At 53.2% G+C, this 13,044-nt stretch overlaps 3 protein-coding genes across 3 annotated transcripts; 1 reads left to right on the top strand and 2 right to left on the bottom strand.

Annotated features, from left to right (window-relative positions):
* Window positions 1-357: 357 nt before the first annotated feature.
* On the top strand, window positions 358-1,785 carry A1O5_07088 (uncharacterized protein; the record flags this gene model as incomplete). Its single annotated transcript, XM_007747677.1, has 2 exons — window positions 358-460; window positions 548-1,785. The coding sequence occupies 2 exons, from the start codon at window positions 358-360 to the stop codon at window positions 1,783-1,785; spliced, it is 1,341 nt and encodes a 446-aa protein (XP_007745867.1).
* A 1,251-nt stretch (window positions 1,786-3,036) lies between these two features.
* A1O5_07087 (uncharacterized protein) lies at window positions 3,037-5,610 on the bottom strand (the record flags this gene model as incomplete). Its single annotated transcript, XM_007747676.1, has 1 exon — window positions 3,037-5,610. One exon carries the CDS (start codon window positions 5,608-5,610, stop codon window positions 3,037-3,039), a length of 2,574 nt encoding a protein of 857 aa, XP_007745866.1.
* A 1,344-nt stretch (window positions 5,611-6,954) lies between these two features.
* Window positions 6,955-9,428, bottom strand: A1O5_07086 (uncharacterized protein; the record flags this gene model as incomplete). Its single annotated transcript, XM_007747675.1, has 2 exons — window positions 6,955-8,785; window positions 8,839-9,428. The coding sequence occupies 2 exons, from the start codon at window positions 9,426-9,428 to the stop codon at window positions 6,955-6,957; spliced, it is 2,421 nt and encodes an 806-aa protein (XP_007745865.1).
* Window positions 9,429-13,044: the final 3,616 nt, after the last annotated feature.

Genomic DNA, 13,044 nt, shown 5'->3' with positions numbered 1-13,044 from the left:
GCTCTCTGGACTGCGCCAGCTTGGTCATAGCCCCTGGTAAGCTCCCACAAATGCCATATACCCTCTTCGTCCGCTCTCCTGCTGCCAACATTCCTTCTTCTCACTGCTCTCTGAATGAATATCTTATGCATGATACATCTCCACCAAGACCAACACAACTGACCATCCTGGAGTCGTCAACAAGCATTGGCCTTGTGAATTCACTCCAAGTACACTTGCAGTAGCTCGCGTCCTCCTCGAATTCACTCGATTAACAAACAACACCTGAACAAGGCTGAGGGGACAATCACCAAAGCCCGCCGTTTACACCTTGCCTCCTTTCCTCCCCACCATTCATCTTACATCAACTCCGTCAAGATGGCTGCTTTGGCTCCAATTACCACTCCTGCTCGTCAGCCATTTGGGATCTTGAATGAATCAAAGCTGCGAAGCTTGCAGAGCTTGAAAAATCGACAGAATGGTAAGCCTATTTCCTTTCTCGCATCCAATCTTGGCTTTCGATCCGTTCCATTCGATGGAGATACAACAAACTAATGTTCACCATCAGCCATCACACCAAATTCTGCCCCGATGTCATTGAAACGACGAGCCGTCTCTCCCGAGGTCGAAGGAGGTTCAGACGGCGAGAACGTTGATCCAAACATCCTAGACTCCTTGCACAAACGTAAAAGATCGACTTTCGACGAGGACGTATCACTTGCAAAGACACACCGGTACTCCTTGAACGTGACTGCCCTCCCGTCCTCCAAGTCTCGTTCCAGTGCCACTGTTGCCTCGACCCCACGACTTCATACATTTGTCAAGCCCTCTACTACACCCGCCTCAGCACCTCCGGCAGGCCGTTCGCCAACACGTGAACGCTCTGGTCTTCTTCGGTCACGGAAACGTTTCAATCCACCTCCCTTCTCCAGTTCCACCCAATCTCCATCTCTGTCCCTGTCCGCCGCACTGAATGGCACGAAGAAATCGCGTCAACAATCTCGCAAGCTCAAACATGCTACAATCGAAACTAGCCAGCCAAAATCATGGTTCTTCGACATATATGAAGAGACTGAGGAAATCCAAGACTACCGCATGAACGAATGGACCATGACACAAAGCACAACGGGACTGGATCTTAGTGATGACGAAAGCAAGAGTCTACACCAGAAGTCGTCGTCTGCCGATAGAGGCAAGGAGAACATTGATCCCAACGAAGTAACGGCGCCCGTAACTAGGTCCATGACTGCTGCTGCCAACGCCACAGCGACCGCCGAAAAGGCCAAAGGGAAAGAAGTCAGGATGGACGACAACGGTCAAATAAGAAGCCCGCTGGCGGATCTCAACCCCGCGGAATTCTATGCCGACGGTCTCGATGCCACCAGTGTGGTTCTCGTGCAAGACGAGGACGAGGAGGCAGAAACTGACGTGGAAGGCGAAGAGATTAAGCAGCGTCATGACTTTACCTTCCAACCTTCTACCACCAGCGGTTCACTGTCGTCAACCGCGAAGGTCATTGAAGACCTACACACGCCGAGCCTCGCTGAGATATTGAGCTCTGCCACGCCCAGCTTACTTGACGATGCACTAGTTGACAAGACTGGAACCCCTGGCCATCCTTTTACTGACGCCTACTCCTCTGCACGTGCCGATGCTGATGGTGACGTTGAAATTGAAATCTGGGAAAGCGAGAGTGCCAAAGACGAGGACGAGAAGGCTGATCTTCAGCTCGAGAATGCTGTCGACGTGGGAAGTCCGTGCTCGTCGGTTGGCGACCAAAATGTGTTTGCGCTGCAGGAGCTGTGAACAACGCCACATTCCTTTTTCTGCCATCTCTTGCAAACATGTCGACCTAAGTGTCGTACTAGCTCTGTGTTTGACACAATATCGACTAGGTCTCAACTTTGCTATGAGGTGAATAATGCTGCCAGTCCAAGCCACATCGAGCTTGATCACATCCTCTTGTATTGTCACTGGCAGCTTCAGATCAGAAGACGACAAGGATCACAACGCCGCCTCTCCCGTGGCTGCCCTGATGTCTTGTCGACGTGATCAGTAGCTCTTGGCTCTCCCTGGCTCGGGTTCGCATACATGGCGCTCAATAGAGCTGATCTCAGGGTCCTCAAAAGATCCTGTTTGTGGATGACAGTCCAGGTCCCGGCGTCAGTTTCAACTTTCGTTGTGCCGATCGAAGATTGTCTTTTGGCATGTTGTTCATGTGTGGTTATGTCGATTTTGTTCTGTTCTGTTCTGTTCTGTTCGCGCTCCAAGACGCGTGGGATACAGATTGTATGACGGCTGCCGAGTTGTGTGGTGTACCGATCTAGCCAGGGCGTTCAGGAGGAGCTATCATCGGTACTGATGTCCCATTCATATCCCAGACCAGGCGAGATTTGTTGCTGGCGTCCTTACCCTTAGTCCTGAGGTATGTACCTAAGGTAGATTGGGAGGGATGCGTCTAGATAGACGGAGCCAACGCAATGAATGCCCAAGCATATCCTTACCAACTATGCATGATTCGTTACCGCTCGACATAATGTCGGACTTGCACTGGCACTTGCACTTGTGGAATTCAGGCAACAGTGTTCCGTTGATCTGATTTTGATTTAATTGCAGTGTTACCGCAGTGCTGCACACCGAACTGTATGTATGTCCTCTCCAGCCGTGAAAAGAAAGCTCCATGCCTCGCCGGCGCAGGCCTGCATTACCCTTTCCCCATCTTTACGTATCCTCCTCTGTGCGTACGTATATATATGTATGTACATCTTTTCGGAGATTCGTCGTATATCTCCTCGGTATATATATATATATACGCCCCTCCCGCACAGTTGTCTTGCTTGCTCCCTCGTATGCTCGGTGATAAGTGATAACATGCGCATATATATGTATTATGTATATATACAGAATGTATTGATACTAACATAGACGTCAACACTAACCTCGACACCAACGGCGTCATTGGCCCAGATCAGCACGCTCGTGAGGAAAGAAAGGGGCCATCTCCCATCGACCATCTCCCATGTCCGTTATAGTATGTTCATCCCAGATCTCGAGGCCTCATAATTGACCGCACTCGGAGTCACAGCCGCATTCACAGGGATCGTCGTCGTCGCCGTCCGCATACTCGTTTAAGCCGCCAAATCTGCCTGCTCCGCTTCCTCTTCCGCTTCCGGTGCTTGTGCGCGAAAAAGCCCAGCGTTGGCGGTGATGGTGATGGTGATGGCGCTCGGAGAGCCCGCCACTGTCGGAGGTACTGGTGCTGTCGCCGTCGTGGTTGTCGTGGTCGTATTCTGCACCGTCGACATCTCCGTCTTCCGCGGTCGCGCCGTGGCCGAGCTCGTTAGCACTGTCGTCGCCACTGTCACTGTCGCTGTCATTGTGATTCTCACTTGGTCCCGAGCTCTTCAGGGATCCGGCATCACTTGTGCCATGTTCGACGGGTTTGACTTGCTTTCTTGCACTCGCCGCTGCAGCGTGGTGGGCTTGGGCGCCCTCACCCTCACCCTCACCCTCACCCTCCGCTTGGTCTCCTATTCCTGCTCCTACGACGGCCGCGTCTGGTTCGACTGTGGCTGACCAAGTTGGTTCCGCGTGGCGTATCGCGTCCTCACCACTCGCAAGCACCCCGCACCGACCATTCGCCATCCCCTCTAGTTTCTGTTGCTCGTTGGAAACCGCGCTGTCGTTGAATGAGGACGGGGCCTCCATGTTCTCTCCTTCGCTCAGCGTGATACTCCCATCAGCATATTCTCTAGCCTGCCCTACATTCTTCTTTGCTTTTGTTGTCTCACAATTTTTTTGCGTCTTCTCATCCCTCCATTTGACCACGTCCGCAACTGCCTGCCCAGGACACTTCTTCCTGACCAAGAGGAAGCCTTGGATTTCTGCGGGCGACAAGGCCCGTTCAGGAAGAGAGTCGGCGAATCGCTCCGCAAGGTCCACCACGGAGCTGCTGTCGAAAGATTCCCCTAGTGATAGCCGTGGCTTTGGATCATTGTCATTACCAAGGGAGTCGACGTGACAGCTCTCGACATCGCCACTCTTGAATGTAGTTGCACCTGGCACTTCGGCCTCTGCCCTGCTCGGCAATATCTGACTGATCCTCGTCGGCTGCCGCGTCATCTCGATTGAGTCAACGCAATACATACGAAGAAAGAGGTCTTTGATCTGCTGCTTAGTTGCCAGGTCAAACTTGATGGTCAAATCAATCCGACCAGGCCGGGTGAGGGCTTCATCCAATCTTTCTAGGTGATTGGTCGTCATGATGAGGACTCTGCCCTCCTGACTTGCGACACCGTCTATGGCGTTGAGAAGGCCCGAGAACGTCAGTGTGTTTTTGAATGTTGGTTCTTTCCCAAATGCATTGGGCCGATCTACTACTACCTTGGGCGGCGCGACACCGGCCGATTTGTCTTTGTCATCTTCATCCCCAATGGACTTCTTCTTTCTCTGTGTACCTTTGCTGGACGGCGACTGATTTGCCGTTTCTCGCTTTTCTCCATCCTTCGCTCCCGGCGCCCTGCCTAGGCCAGCACTATCAATGTCCTCAAGGAGTAGGATGCATCGCTTTGGCAAGCTGTTGAAGAGCAAGATCAAATCTTCTTCGGTCAGCGTAGCTTCAGACAGCGCGAGGCAATAAATGTCAAGCCCAAAAACTCCGGCAAGAGCAAACGACAACGAGGTCTTGCCAGTCCCTGGCGGACCATGAAAGAGGTAGCCTCGACGATATGGAATCCCTCGATTGCTGTACCATCGCGCCGTCCGCGGGTGCAAAAAGTCATTGAAATCTTTCAAAATGGCCGCCTTTTGATCGTTGTCCAGCACAACCGTGGCCATGGACCTGCTGGGTCTGTTTGCGATGGTTGTCCAAGCTTGTCCGCGTCCAGATCGCTGAGACTTTGGGGTGGGGCGTTTAATCGTGGTCGTGGACGTCCGACGAATAAGGTGGAATTCCCGGGCTTCTTGGATCATGCTCTTGATTGGCTTGGGAGACAACCAGAGAACTGATATTTCCAGCCGCTCTCTTTCGTACACGGCGCCGGTAAAGTCGCTGGCGACACGATCGCGACTTCGGTACAACCGGAACAGGCGGCAATCATGGAAGAACCAACCTGATGAAGAATGCGGCCGAAACGTCGGCGGGGCCCGGGCAGACCAGTTGTTGAAGTTAAAGATGGTATCTTCAGACATGCCTTCCCGGATCCGCATCTGGTGGCTGTCATCTTCCCCGTAATCTTCCAAGTCGTCGTAGTATTGTCCTGCAGTGTGGGCGCGGAGGGAGCGGATATCTTGTAAATACTTTTGGGCACTGGCCCAATTGAGGACATGATTGTAGATGGGGTCGTATTCTTCCACAATCACTGACGAGCTGAGCGCTCTCACCACGAATTGGTAGGCGGGTATCAGGCCGAATCGGAGCGCAGCCCATACTGTAGCAAGGATGGCACTCCACGGGACAAACAGAGAGACGTCGAGGCCGAATCCGAGCAGGAAGGTTGCGAGGTGAGAAGAACCTGGCACTAATGTATCGAGCACAGTGAGGGGAAGGCGGATAGAGCCAGAAGAGACATTGGCATGAGACTGATTAGAAAACGCCATGTGGAGTTGAGCGAAGTCGTGCAAAGAAGCCATTCTGGATAGAATAAGAGACAAAAGGAACGTGTAACCGGCGTTTAAATAATGATAGCTTGGCCCATTCTAGGCACACGCTGTGGGTTTTATGAGGCTCGGGAACTCGTATGTTTGGACTGCGGGCTGACAGCCACTCTCACCTTTTTACCCTTTCATAGAATCATTTTCAAGTGGAGTCGTTCGGTCCCCTCACAGTCATCCGGGGCACGCCTGGGTGGGAGCCTGCAGAAACCTACCTGTCTGGGTAACAATGCAGAAGGAAGCGGGACGCGACAGAATTTGCCTGTTCGTCTGAGCCGATGAGCCGCATGATCCACAGAACGCGCGTGGAAGCGCGGGATGGAGGGATGTCCCATTGCTGCAGGAACTCGCTCCCTTCACCGGTCAGACATTCATTGCGACTAAAGTATTGGGCGTTTTCCTTCATTAAGGCATACACGAGATTTCGCCGAAGGAAAGGGGCATTCTGTGCGACAAGGCTGCTTCAAGATCTGAGAGCTGCGATGTGAAGAGCGCAGTAGAAAGGGCAAAGAGGTGCGGAAACGGGGCAGTTGGTGTAGCCAGAGCTGCAAACGGGGAGTGAGGCTGCAGGGTGCAAAATTCCATTTACGGAAAGATCTCGAAGGGGCAAGTCCGCCGAGAGATGGACACGTGCCTTCATTGCGCGGTGGGGCGCAGTGCTTGGCAGTACTGGGTCCTGTACCTACCCAGCTCACCAGTACTGAATGCTCCCGGAGCACAAACCTAGCAAACCACGTGCGACAAAAGGCGCCGGAACCGGGTTCCGGGCCGTTCGTTGTCTCCTCCTGCGCCACCTGCGCGTCATCACACCACTCGATGATGGGTCGAGGCTGCAAATATACAAGTACCCAGTACCGAGGGTACTCGCTGCCTGTGAGTAGTCCGGACCGTCCATTCTGGCCATCCTGGCCATCCTTACAGGACTGCACCATCTTGCAGTCCAGAGGGCCGGCTGAAATGGTTCCTATTATTCCATCTCCCAGAACAGAGCCAAGGGATACAACTATTAACTAGATATGGTTCCTCACCCCGTATAGAGACAGTTCGCTGACCCCCTAACTGAACGAAATAATAGCATTGACGAGAAAATCCGCCTGGACCGTTTTGCTCTTGCCTTTGAAATCCAACATGCTTTGTCCTGTGTACCGTCAAGCTCAATGGGTATCTCAACGCGCCGAATACATCATCGCCAATGAGTGAAGCTGATACCTCTGTACATATTACCCAGCCTTGCCACATTCCCATGCTTCATAATCTCATACTTTTCATCATATTATCAGCGGCCGTCTCAAATCTCGTTTATTCTGCATTGTTGGCCCTTGCCTAGTCCAGTCGTTGAAATTCCCCATCAGGATGGAGTGACTCCTCCCACCCCATCGCTGCAAAGTAGGTGCGCCGCGGAAGCCCGTAGACAATGTCATGATCCAAGTCAAGGGGACTTTGGATTGGGTGCGCAAAGAAGTAGGCGCCGTTGAACTCTGAGGCCTTGCTCGATACCCTCAGAAGAGCTCTCAACCTCTTGTCGGCCATCTCATGCTGCCGGCGACCACTATGCCAAAATTCCTTCAAGCCTTCCAACACCGGGATGGCACTCGCAATTAAAGCCATGATTTGGCTCTCGTGGCCCATCAGACTTGACACTGGTCCTGCCGCGGTAATGACGTCCAGCGCCGCTGTGATGGCGAATCCACTAAAGGGACTCAATGTGACAAATTGAAAGGACGAGTTGTGTTTGCCGTCCCCGCGCTCAGCCAGTTGTTGTATCAATTGCAACAGCTGACGAGCATGGTCATATACTTGCCTTGCACAGACGCTAATCCGCAACTGGTCCATCTCCGCATGGTGAACGTAGCGGTTCAGTATCATGATGGAATAATGATAGAGAATGTGGAAACCACTGGGTTTTTCTCGTCCATCTCGACCGTGGCGGACGTGTTTCTTGATGTGTTGATCCCACGTCTTGAGCCGACCCATGATGTCCTGGCGGAAGGCATCCATCACCACCCGATCTTTCGCTGGAGACTGAGCTCTACCCCTGGAAATGGTGCTCATGACCTCATTGAAGATGGCGGCTATCTCCACCAGATAACCAAAAGCACCGATTTCTGAGGATTCTGGAAGGGAACGAGGGGAACTAGGTTGACTTTCTGTGGAGTTCTTGGGCAGGTGAAGAGTGAGCGGTGTCAGGGGGACGTGCCCCATCTCGTAGGCGGCCTCGGGACATGGTAGGCGGAGGTCACAATCAGAACGGCTGACGGTAGCCACGGATGTAGACCAGCAACGACTAAAGCTGTCCATCAGGTATGCCGACCAGAACGTTCGGCGCCTGCATTCGACCAACATTTCATGGCATAAGCCAAAATCACATGCTTCCTGACCTTCGATCGTTGAGACTCCCTCCTCCATGTGGTATCTCAGACCAACAGCGATTCGCACAGCAGAACCACAATGGTCGCCTGCCTGGTTGTACTGGCCTTGGGAAAACGCGAAAAGAGCCAAGATGAGTTTGGTCTGGATCAGTTGCAAGCTGAACATGTCCCCATTCTTGATGACAGCTTTGTTCACGATTTCGAGAAACACATCTTGATGGTGCTTCGATTCTGGTTTCGACGACGCAAAGACGGTTCCCATTGCCAGAATTGCATACAGCAACATCTGGTCAGCCGGTGACTTGGCGCGGCAAGTCCGGATCCACTGCTGGAACAGTTCTTTGGGTAGAATGGAACACGTGACGCTGTCCACGTACTCGAAATATTTATCGGTGTAGTGCATCGTCAAGCTGCGGCTTAATTGATACGGGTCCACGTCCCAAGAGAAGTTGGACGTGGCTGATGGCGAGGAAACGGAACCTCCAAGAGATTCTGTACCCGAACTAGCGGACACCTGGCCTTGTGATCGAGGGCGAGGAGATGGGGAAATACGAGGCCTCTTTGCTGGTGGTGGGTTATCTGATCCGTCCTCGTGGTGGTTATTCTGTTTATCGGAGACGGGAGAAAGCATGTTGTCCTTTCGCGGCATTGACGCCCTCGACGAGGACTGAGGGTACGTATACTCAAGAGGGGTGTAGCCGTCACGGATCCGGTTGATGCTTGTGAACGGCGAGGTTGGAGGTATCGACATCGGATAGCCGGATTGTCGCACTGTAGCACGTGGCCTACGCGGAAGAAGTCAGCACACTGAAAAGTAGGGAGTAGGCGGATGGCTTACGCTGAGCCAAGCGTGCATTCACGGAAATTGTTCTTGCACACCGTGCATTTAGGCAACTTGAAGTCACATTTCATCATTTTCTCCCGGCAACCATCGCAAGCCTGCCCCGTACGCTTTCTTAGTTTGTTTGCTCTGGTGGTGCTCCACGTGGAGTTGAGGCCGTCACCATCGACATCCCTTGAACAAATCATACCGCCCTCGTTGGTGTGGCAGCTACCTGACCCGTCAATGACATCTTCTTCCACAGTGGCACGACCAGGCCCAGGATCGATAGATGCGTTTGTTGCTGAAGGGCCAGACGTGGTGGGTTGAAGTTCTGAACGACTCGTATTCGGGTAGGACCAGACCGGATGATTCATGGTGTGAGACTGAGCAAGTATGGACGCATGTACATCGGAGCTTGCAAAGGTATTTGATTGAGCGGCATGTTTAGCCATGGAGTCACCGCTAAGCAATGCTTGCTCCCTCGTCACCTCTTCCCGGCGGGGCTGGCCAAACACATTTGGATTGCTGGCACCGACCAGGAGGGAACTAAAGGGTGGTAAACTCTGTCGTCGAGAATAAGGATCTCCCGCCGGCGGCTGAGCCATTGGGCTCGGCAGCAGGCGTGACGAGTCTGCTGGGGTTTGACAGAGCGGTGGTAGGTTTGGTTCAGGATCGTGCCACTCTTGCACTCGGGATTTCAGAGGTAGCACAGCGCCCGTTGCCATTGGCCCACTTTGCTGCTGGCTGCTGTGAGCAGTCTCGTTGACAAAAGAATGCCCACTACTCTCGGGCACGCTGTCTCGCTGACTCGGACGAGCGCGGTCCGTCGAGCAGTGAAAGTTTCCAAGTACGGCTGGAGTGAGGACGAGAAAAAAGGGATAAGCGGTGATGTCGGCAACGTTGATTGCCCCCGATTTCTCCCAGAATGCTGCCCACAAGTAACCTTAGCAAGCTGGGTTCCCACGAGACGTACTGTTGTCCTTCAGAGCCAGGCACCAGTAAATTCCCAGGACGTGCCTCATGGCAAGAAGACCGCCTGGACGGTCCCCAAGAGTCACACAATAGTTGAAGGACCGAAACCAGCAGAGGATGGCTGCTGATGCAGATATTGTGCCACCTTAGATGTGCTGCCCTCTAACGTATGCTGCAGTTGATTTCTCGATCCGGTATCCCGACGGGGTTTACGGACCGGCTGATTGCTGCTGAGGAGAGATGGAAGGTCTTGTTGATATGTTGCAATAGGCGAGTTGGTGGAAACAGAGATCCCAATTGATGAAAGAGACCGGAGAAACGTTTTAATACTGCCTGGTGGAAAGGTACAAGACGGTGTCGGACTTTGTGTATGTGTAACTCGGGGATCTTTTTCCACGTTCAAAGACTTTTTAGAGCAGAGATGGAACAAACGGAAGTGGAGAAAAGGCCTGGGAAGAACACACGCACACTGACAGGTGTCAAAAGTCAGCGAGAAACTCTGTCGCGTGCGGTGTAAGCGTGGAAGAGGGGTTCGTTATCTACCTAGGCAGATACTGGGTAGCGCTGCTCTGGCAAAAAACGGGGTTCAGATCAGATGAGATTTACGGGAGGCGAAAAGCAAAAAAAAAAAAGAGGTCCTTGTCGTCAACAGTTCTTGAGAGTTGAATGCTGATTTGTGGTATTTCCCTGGAGGGCGGACAGGTCCAGGAGACTAGACCTAGGCGTCTGGGATCGGACGGTTAGGAGTCAATGGGGGATGGCGGCCTCGTGGGCCGCTCGCATCTGTGCGCTCGTAACCTGGAGGCTACAAACCAGCGCAACGCATGCCATCTGACCCTCGCCGATCGCGTGCAGGGATGATAGACGCTAAATTGTGACGGGATATGAAGTGGACTGAGGAAGGGGCCGGGGGAAGGAAGGCAATCCTGGACGGGTGGAGGAGAGGCGATGGGGCCCGGAAGGGAGGAGGGGGGTCCTTCGGTGCTGGCAGAGCAAGGGAGGTTGATCAGGGTTTGGGCGGTTGTGGAGATTTCGAGTTCGACAGCTCAGGAGGCCCGTTAGAAGGGAGCAACAGAGTTTAAGAGCAGAGGGTGAGTGAATGGGAAAAGGTGGAGTGACTGGAGTCGATCAAGGCTAGCAACAGGGATGGTGAAAGGTGAGTGAGTGTCTGTGCACGGATCCATTTTGGGGGGTTTGTGTGGGTGTTGGGTTAGGGTTGAAGGAGAGAGCACAAGGGAGCAAGGGAGGAGCCAGGTTGCAAGGGAGCTTGCAAGGGAACAAGCTTGTACACGTACCAGTAAAGCAAGGAGGGGAGGAGACTAACCCGGTTCAATCATAGGCTCAGATATTTGTGGGCGCGCCACGGGACCTTGGACCTTGGTTGACTTGGTACTTTGACTGGTGTGAGTACTTAAGTGTGGTATGGGTATAGGATGGACTGTGGAGAAGATGATCCAAAGATTTCGCCCGGTCTTGTGCAAGGTTCCTAATGAAGGCTGGAGGAGGAGATGTGAGAGTCATGACAGCAGTGGACAGTAGCCATGATGGGGATGGCTGCATGGGGATGGGGAGGGATTGGGTGTGATGGAGGTGATGGACAGAGTCATGGAGTTATAGTTAGAACCAGGATACGATGTCCTTGATGAGTACTTTGCAAACCAAGAGAGTAAAGCTGCGTCAAGGAAGTTTAAGCAGCGAGAGACAGACAGGGAGAACAGAGAGCGAGAGGGAGAGCGAGAGGGAGAGCGAGAGGGAGAGGGAGTGTGCCAAGGGCGAGTGAGCGTCGACGAGGGTGCGCAGGCAGCTGGACGAGGAAGGGTCGGAAGTGGAGGAGGACGAGGAGGACGAGGAGGACGAGGAGTCGTCGCAGGCGCAGGCGCGCAGGTGCACACGAGGAGGAAGGAGAGAACGAGGAGGAGCCAGATCCGCGCTACATGATTCGTCCGGGGATCACACAGACACATCCACTCTGCGCCGCAGCTGCATCGTCCATCGCAGCCGTCGCAGCCATCGTCCTGCGATCCATGGTCACTTTTACGAGGTCCTCGTTACAGGGTACCCGGTACAGAAGATTCGTCCAGATGCCACCATTGCCTCCTAGTCCCATGCCTATCGGTGTCTATCCTCGACCACCATCCGTCTCATCTCAAAGACAATCATTGACTCAATGGACACCGAATGGGGTCAGCGACACTTTTGACACTTTTGACACTTGACGTACCACTACAGCTGCAGGCATAAACAGGGGCGACCGTGATGGCGCCGTGCTGCAGCGAGGCATTGGCATTGGCATTGGCGGTCCGAACAAATCAATGATGCATACCTGCCGAGCTGCGTACACATACTGCAGGATCATCAGCTAGCAAATCGGATCGCCCGCACAGCCTCCCAAAGGGATACGAAGTCGCATCCCCAGCTAATCGATATATAGAATCGATTGGCGAAGGCTGGCGACGCAATCCGAATCCAGTTCACAACAACCCCCCCCCCCCCCCCCAAACTTCCAAAGCTTTGCCAGGCAGGACGCCGTACCATATGTACCAACGCTATGTCAGCTCTATCACTACTTGTTAGATGCATGAAATTCAACTGCTATAAATATTAGCAATCGATATACAGTGGTTGCTGAGCTTAGCGTTCTAGGTTCCAACTGAGACATGGGCAGACTGGAACTTAAACCTTCCCTTCAGTCATCTGATTCCTACCCGTCGGGCTCCTTTTTTAGAGGTTTCACGTAATGCGTTCCATGGCATTGGTGCCATGGCATCGCGTCCTCGTTCGCGGCTGGGAAAACGAGCCATCCGCTCGCCATCCGCTCGCCATCGAACACCCACCCCAGCCAGTGGCGGGTACCCAGTACTTGGCCTGCTGCTTCGTTGGAGCCATTGATCATGTCCCATCCGACCAACCTAAGTACGGCCTACTGCACGCAGTACCCATGAACTTCTTCAGAGTTATTTCGCCTAACAAAACCCCCCTGCCTGCCCCTTACAGAACGGAGAAGAATCCTGAAGGAATAGCCGCACTGAGCGGTTCAAGAACATCCCAATCTCACCGGGCGGACGGCCTCGTGCCTGAAAGTTAAGACCTGGGGAAGGGGGGAAATTCTGGGTACCGCGCCTGCTTGATCCTCTCAAACTGTCTAGCTATGTACCCCGTACCCCATAGTATACTATCGCTTATCTCACACAAACACAATTAATGTTTGGAAATCTCACAACCGCCTCCCACTACGCCGCTACTTGGAAA

This window comes from Cladophialophora psammophila, assembly GCF_000585535.1.
Source record: "Cladophialophora psammophila CBS 110553 chromosome Unknown aczJe-supercont1.10, whole genome shotgun sequence".
Lineage (NCBI taxonomy): Eukaryota > Fungi > Ascomycota > Eurotiomycetes > Chaetothyriales > Herpotrichiellaceae > Cladophialophora > Cladophialophora psammophila.
This window is presented reverse-complemented; position numbering and strand designations above follow the sequence as displayed.